This window comes from Sinocyclocheilus rhinocerous, unplaced genomic scaffold, assembly GCF_001515625.1.
Source record: "Sinocyclocheilus rhinocerous isolate Xijiao unplaced genomic scaffold, SAMN03320098_v1.1 scaffold1555, whole genome shotgun sequence".
NCBI lineage: Eukaryota > Metazoa > Chordata > Actinopteri > Cypriniformes > Cyprinidae > Sinocyclocheilus > Sinocyclocheilus rhinocerous.
The window spans coordinates 355,165-370,783 of record NW_015644043.1 but is presented as its reverse complement, the minus strand read 5'-3'; the positions used below and the strand labels follow the sequence as shown (position 1 = coordinate 370,783).

At 38.1% G+C, this 15,619-nt stretch overlaps 1 protein-coding gene across 1 annotated transcript in view; it reads right to left on the bottom strand.

Annotated features, from left to right (window-relative positions):
• Positions 1–1,510: 1,510 nt before the first annotated feature.
• tdrd7b (tudor domain containing 7 b) overlaps positions 1,511–15,619 on the bottom strand; it is a 19,549-nt gene continuing 5,440 nt past the window's right edge. Inside the window, exons 4-16 of the mRNA XM_016575499.1 lie at positions 14,084–14,279; positions 12,731–12,813; positions 12,000–12,223; positions 10,654–11,222; positions 10,154–10,343; positions 7,343–7,454; positions 7,052–7,254; positions 6,434–6,568; positions 5,994–6,077; positions 3,883–4,017; positions 3,389–3,499; positions 3,127–3,195; positions 1,511–2,534 (exon numbers count right to left, since the gene is read on the bottom strand). Coding sequence (XP_016430985.1) covers positions 2,142–2,534; positions 3,127–3,195; positions 3,389–3,499; positions 3,883–4,017; positions 5,994–6,077; positions 6,434–6,568; positions 7,052–7,254; positions 7,343–7,454; positions 10,154–10,343; positions 10,654–11,222; positions 12,000–12,223; positions 12,731–12,813; positions 14,084–14,279 — 2,504 coding nt within the window. The 3' untranslated portion in view covers positions 1,511–2,141. The remainder of the gene's footprint in view (positions 2,535–3,126; positions 3,196–3,388; positions 3,500–3,882; positions 4,018–5,993; positions 6,078–6,433; positions 6,569–7,051; positions 7,255–7,342; positions 7,455–10,153; positions 10,344–10,653; positions 11,223–11,999; positions 12,224–12,730; positions 12,814–14,083; positions 14,280–15,619) is intronic.

The window sequence follows — 15,619 nt, the reverse complement described above, 5'->3', positions numbered from 1 at the left end:
ACCCCCCCCCCCCCAATATCTCATTTTATTTCCGTAATGTGCCTAATTATTTTCTGAGTGAAACTGAATGTTTAATGAAAAAATTTAGAGTGAGCCTTTATTTGATTGGACAGTGAAAAGTCATCTTTTACAGGAGATCAGAGGGGAAGATTTGGAAAATAAGACTGAAAGAACAAGCTATTTAAGATTCATTAAGACATTTTTTTTTTCATTCACTTAAACCAGAAATGTGTGTTAATAAAGAAAATTGGTTCAATTTTGATTCCAAGTTGACGTTTAAGGTGAAGGAAATATATTAAGTTTAAGTCTACTACCAGTGATTGTTCCACATTTATCTCTAAAATATTAAGCATCTGTAATTAAAACGCAGGAAAAATCCTACAAGCCAACAGTGGTTTAGCTTTCAAGTCTAACTGTCGTTTTCAGGTAATAAAACTCATTTACTATGCCATTGCTATTAAAATACATTGAATGGTCACAACCCCAAACATTTCATGTCTCCACTATATTATTAGCAAGACACAGAAAATAAAAACTAAATAAATAATGCTAAAACCAGAGCTCAAATACATATGTCTACAGCACGGGCGGCTTTTGCCGTTCCTCTTGCCTTTTAGACTCCAGTAAGCTTCTCCATGTAAACAACTTCATGAAAAAACACACTATGAGCTTTGTGCAAGTTTGAGCACTGTGCGTTGTTAGTCTCTTTTGGACCCTATAGAGTAGTAAACTGGCAGCTTTGTAACATGCCATACTTGAAACATGAAGCAAGCCACCACATAGCACATCATCTGAACTTATCTAATGTATTCAAAAACATTATGGAATATGATTGACAGCATCAGGGTTTGGTACAGCTTTAGTGACCATGATTAACTTCAGGACCCACAGAAGATGAAAGCTTGATTTCACTGATGATGGATTTTCACAGCTATTTTGTGTTAAAGCAAAGGCAATAGCCTCCGGAGTGCATTACCCACCCACTCTCTCACCAAACACAGACGTCAAACTCTTGAAAAGGTGCTGCTAGCCTGTTTGTTTAACATATACGTTGCTAGAAATTGCAATACTTTAGTCTAAAAGTTTAACCTTTAAACCCTATGATTCTGCTTACGCAGATCTGCATCCAAGTCACCTTTGTAAAAATAAACCTTTAATCTGTAGTAGGGATGCACCGAAATTAAAATTCTTGGCCGGAACCGAAAATTCTGGATGCACTTGGCCGAAAACCAAAACTGAAAATGCTTTTCAATAATTATTATTTTATTAAATAATATAAAATACTTTTCAATTTAACTCAATTTTAATGATACTGAATTTTAAAAAATACAAGCCAATAAAATAACCATGCTTTTATTGAAATTAAAGCAATGAAATTGGACAGGAAATATATTAATATTAAATATCAATATATTATTTTTATTCAGTTCTATGCAACAGAATCAAATAAAAAAAAAAAAGTAAATTATCCAAATGATGTATAGTCCTACAAAGCTATTATTATCAGAGCATAGCGTCAGGAGAGGTTAGCGTCATTTTACCAGCGTTGCCCAGTACATAGGCCTATGACACCATAGAGATATGGATTTGCTTTCAATACCCCTCTGTATATATTTTTTGTATTATAATTATAACCTTTTTTTTATTGATTTCCTGATGTTATTGTTACTTTGCATGATGTGATTTGTCACTAAATAAAGCGTTATATAAAAAGATAAAAATAAAAATAGTCCTACTACACCATGTTACAGCACAGTAGTGCTACTGCAAACAGAAACAAGTATACTACGTAGAAATTTACTGTCGGCGTGCTATTTGAGCGGATTTTGCTTTTCCGGTGAGCATGAGCGTACATGAGTGGAGCGTCGCACGGGCCGTGAGCAACTCAACGGAACGCACATTCATAGAGTGGAATATTGAGCAGAGCGTCAGCTAGAGGGAGAGTGAAACCTGTGCGCTGAACACTGCTAGGCAGTGCGGCGCGCCATATATTTTCAGACGTTTTTCTCTTTCGGCCAAAAACCAAAAATGGCATTTTCAGACGATAATTTTCGGCGGCCAAAATTTCGGTGCATCCCTAATCTGTAGCATACTAATGAACAACCTTCTGAGAACCTTCCAAAAATATTTAACTAGGGTGTCTATGCTGCGTTGGACATCTCATCAGTGAATTCAGCCATAATGTCATGAAGCCAAATGTCCCGTTCCTCTTGTGAAGTGTCCACCAAGTAGATAATCACCTTACGGTCCCAGGGCTGTGATGCCTCCTGCACCGATTCCAGCTGGGCTACCAGGGGCTTCTTCTCGACATGGTTCCTGAACACAATGGAGGCCTCCTCAGACCACTGCCTGGGTTTCAGACCTGGAAAGATCAGAAACACCTTCAGACCTACAAAGAAAATCACACCTGAACTTCTCAAAGTGGCTAAATGAAAAGAAGGAGTTGTTTTGAGATCAGTTCTTTCTGAGATACAGCCAGTATCATGTGGCCCATATGAGTCAGGGACTTTGACCAGCCTCTTTGGAAGCAGGAGTGATAGTCAAAACAGCACACAGTCTGTAAAGTAATATGGTAAGTGATCTGAATGTGGAACTCAGCTTTCCACAAAAGCAATTTCCTTTCACCTTTTAGAGATGTTCTCCTTTAGTTGAATTTTATCCCAACAGGTATAATTTATTTCACTTGTTCGGATCAAAAACAACTAACTTGATTACACTTTTTAAACGTCTTCGTTTATATAAACCAACATATTTTTTATTTATTATTGTATTTTGCAGTTTTTTTATGATATTATGTTATTCTGTGTATTTTTTTGATACTGTTTAAAGAGTTTGGGGTCAGTAAGATCTTTTCATATTTTTGAAAGAGGTTGCATTTTTTATTTAAAAAATACAGTTAAAACAGTAATATGAAATGTTATATTATTTACATTTAAAAGAACTTTTCTATTTAAATGTATTTTAAAATTTAATGTATTCATGTGATAGCAAAACTACATTTTCAGCAGACATTACTCCAGTCTTCACACAATCTTTCAGAAATAATTGTAATATTCTGATCTGATGTTCAAGATTTTTTTTTTATTAATATCAATATTGAAAACAGTAATTTAAACTGCAGTTTGCATCGTGGAAGTTCTTGCTGGTGAAGAGATAAACATGAGCAAGGCGTTTGGGCTCATCCACTTTAGCTATCTAGAAAAACAAATGCAACTGTTTTTAGTGCTTCTTTTCTGCTGTTGTTGAGTACTTTGTACAAGCATCTTTATGCCTTTTCCACATTTTTTTCTTTCTGAAATTAGCCCCAGTTTTATGCTTGTGCTTATGTGCAAACAAAATAAAATAAAATGCAAATGTGAAAACAGAGCAGCATTATGATGTAACTGGCCTTCAAGCTGCAGTCACTGCAGTGGAGAACCGTGTCTCTCAGCCACTGGACAGCATCTGGAGTCCATGAGCCTACGCTTACAGGCAGATCTGCCAGACAACACTTCAGTGCCTGCAGAGTGACAAATAGGCAGACAGACAAGCTTACATATTATTGATCTAAGAATTAAATCAGCTCATTCAAAAATGAAGGAGTCACCCTCATGTTATTCCAAAACAGTTTGATTCTTTGTTTCCTTGTCACATTTATAGCAAAATGTTTAAGCTGCTATTTATACAATGAAAGTGAATGGGGACCATGGACAGCCTTGGATAACATGGAAAAAAGCAGCCTGGACATTTCTGCCAAACATAAAGTCATTACTGTTTACAAACAAAAGCAAGTCTTGCAGGTTTTTCATGCCCTTCATTCAAAAACTAAAAATGAACCCAAACTGCTGTTACAAACCACTATACTCATTAACGTCTTTGTGCCGTCATTAGCAGTTGTCTGACCTGAGCTGGGGTGGATATGAGGTCATGCAGCAAAGGAGGTGGAATCTCTCTCAACTCGGTGACCTCGACCGATGCCTGAACGCCTACATCCACAAACAAGATGTCCAGCACCCGGCTGCCATGCAAGTTTGTTATCTATGGCGAAAACACAGTGGACACGGTTATAGTCCTGATGCCACAGGAATGATAAATGTGAAATGTTTAAATAGATCAGCTCAGATTATTTCAACAATAATTATCAATTTCAATAAAGGAACCAGGTAATATTTTAGTGAATATGATTTTATGCTGTGCTCACAACATGTTGGAATTACTAAAATTAGGAGATCGCCGACTTATAAAAAACTATTCATGTCTTTGCAAATGTCATAATTACAGGTAGGAAATGCGTGACCATTTTGCCATTATGTCAAAAGGAACAAATTGATAGTGGATTCAGTAGCTCAAAGGCTAATAGTTTGGTAGCAATCTCTAAATTTACAGTATATTTTATGTACAAGACTTAAAGGTATAGTTCACCCAAAAATGAAAATTCTGTCATTAATTACTCACCCTCATGTCGTTCCAAACCCGTAAGACCTTTGTTGATCTTCAGAACACAAATTAAGATATTTTTGATGAAATCTGAGAGCTTTCTGACTCTGCATAGACAGCACAGCAACTGAAACGTTCCCAGGCCCAGAAAGGTAGAAGGACATCATTAAAATAGTCCATGTGACATCAGTGGTTCAACCTTAATTTTATGAAGCTACGAGAATACTTTTTGTTCGCAAAGAAAACAAAAATAACGGCTTCATTCAACAATTTCTTCATTTCCGTGTCAGTCTTCGGCGTGCATTCATGAGAGTACCACAACGCATGTGTGTGGTGCTGCTGATGCAGGAGCCGGCGTTCTGGCATAGAATGTCCATCTCTCAGTTCATCGTCTGTTTAATCTGGTTCAAATAAGGCTGGGCAAAAAATTGCAAGTCATCCTCTCAATCGAAATCTTCAGACATGTTTACGAAGACTGTTTTATGTACAGCGTGCATCTTCTTCTGCTTGTAAACAAGGCGCAGCACATCCGGGTTCTACGCCAGAATGTCGGCTCCTGCATCAGCAGCACACGTGGGCATCATGGTACTCTCGTGAACGTGCATCGAAGAATGATACGGAAGAGAAGAAAATGCTGAATGAAGTCGTTATTTCTGTTTTTTTTAGCACAAAAAGTATTCTCGTAGCTTTATAAAATTAAGGTTGAACCACTGATGTCACATGGACTATTTTAACAATGTCCTTACTACCTTTCTGGTCCTGGAACGTGGTAGTTGCATTGCTGTCTATGCAGGGTCAGAAAGCTCTAGGATTTCATCAAAAATATCTTAATTTGTGTTCAGAAGATGAACGAAAGTCTTACGGGTTTGGAACGACATGAAGGTGAGTCATTAATGACAGAATTTTTATTTTTGAGTGAACTATCTCTTAAATGTTTTCAAAGAAGTATCTTATGATCAGCAAGGTTGCATTTATTTGATCAAAAATACAGTAAAAAACAGTAATATTGTGAAATATTATTACAGTTTAAAATATTTGTTTTCTATGTTAATATAAAAATGTAACTTGTTCCTGTGATGGCAAAGCTGAAATTTCAGCAACAATAACGCCAGTCTTCAGTGTCACATGATCCTTTTAAATCATTTTACATCATCTTTTTTAGGATTCTATGATGAATGGAAAGTTCAAAAGAACATCCTTGCTAAATAAAAGAATAAATTAAAAAATCTTACTGACCCCAAACTTTTGATTGATAGAATGTAAGAGAAGAATCTCTGCAGTAATGAAGAATTTTGCCAACAAAGTCACACACAGAACCATTTTAGCATTATGAGTGATACCATAAAAATGAAAATGGTCTGAGTCTGAGGACATGAACAGCTCAGCGTCTCCTAATTGTTATCACATAATTCTGGTAATTCCTGGGGCATGAGGGAACAATTCCATAAAATACAAATAAAGAAACAAAGGAACAAATAGATGAAATGCTCATTTGAGGCCTTTCAACTTACAAATTTACAATAGTTGTTATTAACTCTTTTCTTTTCTTAACCATTCTACTAACAGAGCAGACTCACCTCCACCCGGGACCATTTGCCTTTATATCGAGCCAAACAGTTTTTGCCACAGAAAGGCCGTGAAACCAGCAACTCTGATGTGACCTTTCATAAGGGAAAGATATGTGAGCATATCCTGTCTGCCAGACAACGGGAGGGAACACATCATGAAATGGACAACACACTTCTCTACAGGGTGCTGATATGCAATGTACTACAATAAACAATTACTATTTAAAACACTTTGATATATACATTGGTGGCTAAGTTAGGCACTCTAGTACACAATCTGTGCCAGCAGGCAACTATTTACTGAGGATTATGTACTTGACGCCTGCCAACCTGATTAAACCCATAATCCCAATCTGTCTATTTGGGCCTCTTCACCTCCTCTAAAGAAGCCCCTAGCAACATATTTGAAGCTGCACATACAGAGATTATGCCTGTTACAAGGGTGGTACCTGGGAATGTAAATAGTTTTCAGTCTTCTCCAGAATTCCGTTGAGTTTAGTCAGGCCTCTGGAAGGCACCTGACAGTAGATTGTTCCATCTGAGCAAATGCTGGTCACGTTCACATTCATATAGGCACTGTTCACCTAAGACAGAATACAAATATATATGTCATTCACTTAATCACTGATTAACACATCACAGGAATAAATTACATTTTAAAACGTATTAAAATACAAAACAGTTATTTTAAATAGTAATAATATTTCAGAATATTACAGCTTTTACTGTATTTTTGATCAAATAAATGCAGGCTAGGTGAGCATACGAGACTTTTAAAAAGATTCGAACAACTTACGGACCCCAAACTTTTGAGTATTGATTATGCAACAGTTCTAGTCAACAAATTTGATTGGCTAGATGGATTTCCAAAAGCACTGGTATAATTGTTAAAAGTACTATAGTAGTATAAGTACTGTATGGTAGTATTACCAAACTTTTTGGACATGCTATCTTGGCAATATCATGGTATTCTTGAGGCACATTGGCATATGCCCCAAGGTACCATCACAGTATTTTTGGGATATGAGGGTTTCATTGTATTATCAAACACTTTAATTTTTGGTTACCTTTAAGGGACTCTCTAAGGATTTGTCTTGCAGAGCTTTCATACAGGCAGCATTGATGTTGATATCGTCATCTTGTGATGTGTCATACAGGACCATCAGAGGCATTTCCTTACGCTCTAAAATCTCAGCCAATAGGATCTTGCCAGTGGCCATGGACTCAAACCTCTTCAGTACTGCCTGCTCCTGACTGAATGACTCTAGGCCTGAAACAAATTAATATAAAGACAATATTTGACATTAAACATGAAACTATTTTGTCTAAATGAATTCATAACTGAATGCAAAGCTCACCTGCTAGTTTGCATTTGGTGGCTTGGAAAGGCAATCTATAAAACTTTTCATGTAACTCAAATAATTTGCTCTTGCTGATGACTTCGGAAAAGCCATGATCCACATAGTACACCTGTTTAAACATCAACACACAAGTGCAGTAATCATTTTTACAAAAACAGAGCATTATCTTTATGAACAAAGATATTGCACAAACATATCACGGATCAAAACAGCCTCAGTTCTACAACAGAAAACCATAATGATCCATTGTGAACTGCACTAGACCAGTGGTTCTCTACCAGTGGGCCGGGACCCAATTTTGTGTATTTGGTGTAATACCAAATGGTGTATTTTGTGTTTATGCGATTTAACCTTTAAGACTCATCCACGCCTTCCTAAAACGCCTCGTTTAAAATTTGGTGGCTTGGAAAGGCAATCTATAAAACTTTTCATGTAACTCAAATAATTTGCTCTTGCTGATGACTTCGGAAAAGCCATGATCCACATAGTACACCTGTTTAAACATCAACACACAAGTGCAGTAATCATTTTTACAAAAACAGAGCATTATCTTTATGAACAAAGATATTGCACAAACATATCACGGATCAAAACAGCCTCAGTTCTACAACAGAAAACCATAATGATCCATTGTGAACTGCACTAGACCAGTGGTTCTCTACCAGTGGGCCGGGACCCAATTTTGTGTATTTGGTGTAATACCAAATGGTGTATTTTGTGTTTATGCGATTTAACCTTTAAGACTCATCCACGCCTTCCTAAAACGCCTCGTTTAAACACGCCCCCACATGTCTACGTCACTGTGTGGGAAGATTTGCAAAAAAAACACCCAAATATTCACGCAAAGAAAGAAGGCGTAACTTTTATTATCGCAGTAGTATTGTTGCTGCCGCCGCCATGTCGTGGAGACAATGTGTATTTCGTTGTGAAAGCAAAACTACTTTGTTTGGCCTTCCTAAAGAGGACACAACTAGAAATCAGTGGTTAAGTTTTATTTACAACACTGTTCCAGAACAGTTCAGCCCAAATATTCATATGTGTGCAGCGCATTTTACGGAGGACTGTTCCCTGATCCTGGGAGAGTAGCCTACAATGCCGCCTGTGCCTGTTTCTATAAATCTGACTCACATCTGACTCACAGCCTGTAAGTACGTTTCCGTCACACGCTTGAGGAATTCGGCCAATCACAACGCACTGGATAGCTGACCAATCAGCTTACACCTCGCTTTTCAGAACGATGAGCTTTGTAAAAATTTACGCGTTTCAGAAAGGCGGGGCATAGAGGAGCAACAATAATGTACAGTATGTGGAAAATGTGTTTTTTGAACCTTAGCCCATGAAAATTAGCCCATGAATTACTCACCCTCAAGGCATCCTAGGTGTATATGACTTTCTTCTTTCAGACGAATCCAGTCGGAGTTATATTAAAAATTGTCTTTGATCTTCCAAGCTGTTTAATGGCAGTCAGCAGGTGTTGCAGTGCATCAGTCCAAAAGAAGTGAAATAAAGTGCATCCATCCATAACAAAAAGTGCCTCACACGGCTGCGGGGTGTGAACAAAGCCCTCCTGTAGCGAACCAATGCGTTTTTGTAAGAAAAATAACCGTATTTAAAACGTAATAATCAATTTAATCCAGCTTGCGGTCACTGTTGTACACGGAAGCAGCTCCGGGCGGATGACGTAGGACGTCGGCGTTGCGCATGCGCCGCTCAGAAGAGACGCACGCGGAAGCGCAGGGGAGAGATCGAAACAAAACAACAGTCACGAATTAGAAGTACAAAATGAGGATTTGTAAAGAAGAATGTCGGAGGATTTCTATATAAGCCAAGAGGAGACAGGTTTTCCTTTGCTAAAGTAAGGAAACTTTGCTTCCTTTGCTCCTGTTAACAAACGTTGGTTTTCACGAGACTCACTGGCGCATGCGCAACGCCGACATCTTAGTCATCCTCCCGGAGCTGCTTCCGTGTATAACTGTTGGCGCAGGCTGGATTAAAGTGATTATTATGTTTTGAATATGGGTATTTTTCTTACAAAAACGCATCAATTCGCTACAGGACGCCTTTGTTCACCCCCCCCCCTGCAGCCGTGTGAGGCACTTTTTATTATGGATGGATGCACTTTATTTCACTTCTTTTGGACTGATGAACTGCAACACCCGCTGACTGCCATTAAACAGCTTGGAAGATCAAAGTCAATTTTTTCCATTTTAACTCATTCATCTGAAAGAAGGAAGTTATATATGCCTAGGATGGCTTGAGGGTGAGTAAATAATGGGCTAATTTTCATTTTTGGGTGAACTATCCCTTTAACTTTTATAAAGAATATCTCTTTGGATTTGAGACTTTAGTCTTTGCAACTTTAGGGATCTTATCTATGCACGAACAGCTTGTAACACTCCAAAGAGAAAGGAAAACTTGAAATTGCATCATATGACCCCTTTAAAAAGCTAATTTTTTTTTTTTTTTCTACTGAGAAGCAATTGCTGATAAATTTGTGATTTGTGTGTTAAAGCTATTTCTGGAAGTCATATAAATTCATTATTGACCATTAAAGCACATTCAAATTACATAAATTACATAATTTACTTATTTTAATTTTAATATAACTTAATATAATTGTTTTAGTTAATTATTTTTATATATTGCTCCTAGCTTCTGAAAAAAAGAAGTACCAGAAATATCTTACTCCACATGGGGGGCCTTTGAATATTGTCTAGGATAATAGGGGGCCTTAAAGTCAAAAAGGTTGAGAACCACTACACTACTCTATTATGTTCAGATGTGTTCTTTAATGACCCCATAACGCACCTTGACCTTGTCAGCCATGACCTCACACACTTGTGCCCGGAGGATCTCCTCCTCTTCCTCAGCACGTACAGCAGTCAGCTGACCTGGTAATGGTGAGGTCAGAGCCACCTTGTTGATGTCTTGCCCATAGAACTCTCTCATTTCATCTTCTACCTTTTCCTGCGCCTTGGAGTAACCTTCACCTATGTACCTGCATATAAACAGACACACACCCTTCATCAAGAGTACAAGAGTGGCCATCAACTTTTACAGTGGCCTGACATTTTTTCTCCACAGGCATTTCCAAAAATTCTTCAAACAATGAATTATATTCTCTGATCCAATCCAACCTGCTCTGTGATGAATCGAAACATTACAACCCTTTTGATTTGTAAAAGTATTTTTGCACCAGACTGTTGCACTCTGTTTACTGGTTCGATATAAAGTTAACAGATTCTAAGTAAAGGCATGATAAGGGCCACACCCCTCATGATCCATAGGATACTGATTATAAATCGCACCTCAGAATGACACTGTTTGCATCACTTGCTTCCACCACCAGGACAGAAGGGTATTCCTCTCTAGGGATGACAAGAGGAGGAACAGTCTGGCTGCTCAAACGGCGCTCTACTGTTTCTCTCGTCTCTGAGCCAGCCAATCCTGACTGGTTACGGTTCTCGTCCTCTACTACTTTTGCATACAGAATTGCTCTTTTGGGGTTGTCCGGCATGGGGTAGTCAATCGTGCAAATATCTGAAAGCAAGGTGAGGTGGTTCAGCACAAATTCCGGTAGTTTACATTTATATGTGTCCTGATACAGTTTAGGCAGAGCGTGGGCCCACAGGCCACTGCTGTATTTCAAGAGCAGCTCTCCAAGCTTCTGCTTGACGTCAGGTGGTAGATCCTTAGGGGATGCCGGAGTGCTTGATTTGGAAGTGGCAAATGATCTTTGAGTCTGAGGTTTTTTGTGATGAAATGGGGATTTGTCATGGGTGGGGGGTGTAGCAGCACTATGTGGGGTAATCTGGCTAGTTTCTTTAGCAGGGTACAGCAGCATCTCTTGAGGTTTGCTACTGCATGGTTTTTCAACCTGTAAACCAAGCAACAAGACAGCATTTTTATTCTGCAGACAAATACACAGAGCTAATTTATTATAATTATTTAAGCACACTTGAGTTTGAGGTCTCAACAGAACAAAAGGGACATTTCCCAATCAGTATGCATTTATCAACCACTTTACCGGACTGGATACCCCTAAACCTAACCTCAAATGGTTAGAGCTAATCAGGTGAAGCAGTTGAAAAACACCCACAGCCTGGGAAACACCCTTAATTGATTGAGCAATGCCCCCTAGGGTACTGCAGAAACCTATACTTGGGCAGACTTCTGGCTGCAGTCTGGTGGCACAGTGACTGTGAACTACAATAGCCACATGCATGTGATCAATCCCCCAAAAATACAACACCGAGATGTTCCAGATATTAAAATCAGTGTAACATCTTCAGTGTCTTGGCATAATGTTGACCAAGTTTGGTGAGAATCACATGAATTGTCTCCAATTCTCTCTCCAACCCTTAGAATTAAACTGGCAAAAATACAGAGCTGTAGGTGCTACACACAGCCAGGAACATCAAAAGAACAAGGTAAATATGTGTTATGTTAATGGGTTTGGATTTCTGACTTCAAAATGGTCTTATATTGTCAATAAATGGTCTTTTTGAACTAGGGAGGACATTGTAAGTTCTGAAAGTTACAATTTGTTTTCATAAATTGATTCTCATATCTTGATCCCCGCAATGACACAATTACACATAATGCTAATTACTGTGTTCTAATGACATCAGATGACAGGCATCTATAAACTTACTGTACAAATGTGCGTCCAGTGTTCCAGGTCTTTCAGGGCTTCATTGGGTAGATCTTGTTTATAATGCTCTCGATACAGCTGAGGCAGCTTGGATACCCAGAGGCCATTGCTGTGCTTGTTAAGAACCTCTTTAAGACGGGACTGCACCAGCTTGGGACTGTAAGGTGCAGAATGAGGCAGCTTGGGTTTTGCTGGAGTTGTGTTTTCATTCAGGTTAGAAGGGGCTAGAAATATCAACAACATAAATGCTGCAGCTTATTAGCAATACTGCAATGACAAACTATAAACTAAAACCATAAAATCATAAACAGATGCTGAATAAATTGGCAATGAATCACAGACTCTATTTATCAAGTCTTATGACAATTTTGTCATTAATTATTCACCCTCAGATCTTTCGAAGCGAATATGACTTTCTATTGATGACATTTTTTTCCCCTATTCTGGGTGAACTATCACTTTAAGATATAGCCCATAGCAACATTAGAATTGAAGGCATGTAGTCCTGAGAGATCCTTCTGTGAAACAGCGGGGGCTTTTTGCCTGCTTTAGACAGAAGATGACTGTTCTCTTTTCATCCTAAATGAACATACCATGCCTGGAATGTTTTCTGAGACAGGAAGTTAAGTAACAGAGTCCAGGATAGCTATTACCTTTAAAGGAGTTTCTTGTGGAGAGAAATGATTAGACAGTCTGCATATTTAACACTTATCCACCCAAAATTTGCTCACCATTGCTCTGCTGTTGGTTTTGGGAGAGGTGGGCATGGACTTCTTTTTGGAATCTGGGGGGAAGGGTCATTCTTTTCTCTGATCTAGAAAAAAAAAAAAGAGATTATATTAAGGAGACCTTAAAATCTGTAATTTCTTAGATAATATACTGCAAGATTTATTATTATTATTATTATATTATATTATTATTATATTTAATTAAATTTTACGCAAAAATTTCATTTGTTGATGGAGTGTATCCAGTATTATAAAACAGCCAGTCAACACTCTTTACAATGAACCAGATTTAGACCTCTTTAGGTGGACCAAAAGCAACCAGTTCTCATTTTGGTCCAGAAGAAGGGACCTCAGTCCACAATTTTTTAACCTAGCCACTAAAAAAAAAAAAGAAAATTCACCCAATTTTTTTTTTTTTTACAAATTTACTAAATACTTCATTATTGCTGGGTTATCCTCCTAATCTGTGTAATTAACTGTTCAGCCAATTTCTGCTGCAAAATAGCCTAGTACAGTTTTCATAAACTAAGCAACCATAGAGCAAATAATACAAAGGTGATTGTAAGGACAAAAGCAGACATTTTGGCAAAGTGCTGCAAAATGATAAAGTAGGGGTATAGAGGTATTTTTGCATATGATTCTAGGTGTCAAATGACCCAAACTCCCCCTCAACCTGTAGCAAAGGGAAAGTGCTGATTCATTGTGGACTGGTTTAGAATGGCTAATCTGTGAGAGAATGGAGGGAGGATTAACAAAACCCAGTACACCCGCTTAACTCTGCCACCCTCACAGCCATTGTGTGTGTGCTACAGTAAGCGATACAGAACACAGTTCTAAAGAGTGAGGTCAGTTGTTTGCTCTCAATAGTTTTTGTCTGGAGTGATTTCACACACACACAAACAGCACCCTACATTCGACTGCTGAATAAGCACTGGGTTCAGACAACACTCAGCTGAAATGCTTTCTGTTATTGCCAATCAAGTCAGACAGTATCAACAGCTAGAGACATGCAGTTGCAAAACTGGAAAACTATCAGTCTGTGAAGAATAAAGAGCTTTTTTTTTTTTTTCACTCATTAAGCCTTGATTTGTATTCTCAGCTGCTTGCTCGGCAAAATGCTGCTCACACAATGGGTGAGCTTACTTTAAAAGATCATTTTTCGTAAGAAGACTGTACATGAATGTATCTTCTTTTTATCATTCAATATATGATTTACCCTTGTCTTTCAAAGTACTTTAAATTATTTATTTGTAGCTTTCTTAATGTGGCTATAATGCAAAGTTTTACCTATTTTTATTGTAATTTATCATTGTTTGAGACTCCATTTGACAGGCTTTGTGCTTTTGAGTCTTTCACCTTTCTGAGGGAAGGGAGGGTCTTCTTGTGGGTGTGTTTGGGGGTGTGCTGTGGGGTCTGCCGCCTTTCCCATCAGGCTGGGAGTCTCTCATGCTTCCTGTGCGAGAAACGGGGTCTCCATGTCCCCCTCCACGACCTCCACCTCGCCCCAGACGTCCACGATGGTCGGGCTGTCTCAAAGATGTCCTTGGCCTTGCTATGAAAGAGATGAGACAATATCTAAATCAAAAAGTAAAATATATAATCTAATAAATAAATATATATTAAACTGAAAATAGCACAGAGAAAGAGACAGAATTTGAAGCGTTTGAGTGTCCTGTGCTGTGACCCATTTACAGTGTTTTGTAAAGACAGGAATTTCCTTGAACAACAATTTCTATTAACATTAAAGCACACTTCCTCACATGGACACTATTATTGCAGAATTACACTGTCTTCAAGACAATAAAAGATGCAAACCCATCATAAAAGTATCATAGAATTGGTCCATACAACTCATGCACGACATTCCATGTGTTGTTAACTGCTGTGATTGGATCACTGATCAATGAGTCAGTGAGAGGAACCTGAGACAATGTCAGTCTGACTCATGCTGTTTTTTTCAACCAGATCAACGGACTAACTGAAAAACAAAAATCCAGCTCAAAAGAACAATTTGTTCACAAATCAGATATTACTGCTTCTCTCATGAAAACATCAAAGAGAGCTATGTCAAATGAATGCCAATATTTTTAGGGAAATGTGGCTTAGATATCTGTCTGTTCTTCACACAAAACTGTCATAGAGCTTCAGAAGACTTGGAATATTGAGCATGAGTAATATGGACTGCTTTTATGGGTAGTAGACTGCTTTTGCTCCTTTTGTGCTCCATTTCTCCTTTGTATTCCATGGAAGAAAGACAATCATACATGTTGTGAACAACATGAGGGAAAGTAAACAATTTTTTTGGGTGAGCTATCTCTTTAACAAATCATCACAGAAACTATAAAAATGCCAGTTTGTTGTGCTTCATCCTTTAATCAAACAGATGAAGCGGAACACTGTAAGCTAGATCAAACATATATCATCATCGCACACAAGTCAGTTTACTTTACAGACAATATATAAGGTATTACTCTGCACATTCTCCAACAAGAGAACCACGAAGCTTCTGGAACTCAGCATGATCACTAGAAATTAGAACATGCAGCAAAAATATTATTTCTTTACACATCCAGATAACAAAGCATATGAAATGCAACAGCAGCTGCGAACTTGTCTTAAAGGGGTCATATGATGTTGCTAAAAAATAACATTATTTTGTGTATTTGGTGTAATGAAATGTGTTTATGCGGTTTAAGGTTCAAAAAACGCATTATTTTCCACATACTGTACATTATTTTTTCTCCTCTATGCCCGGCCTTTCTGAAACGCGTCGATTTTTACAAAGCTCATCGGTCTGAAAAGCGAGGTGTGCTCTGATTGGGCCAGCTACCCAGTGCGTTGTGATTGGCCGAATACCTCAAGCGTGAGACGGAAATGTTACGCCCCTCACCA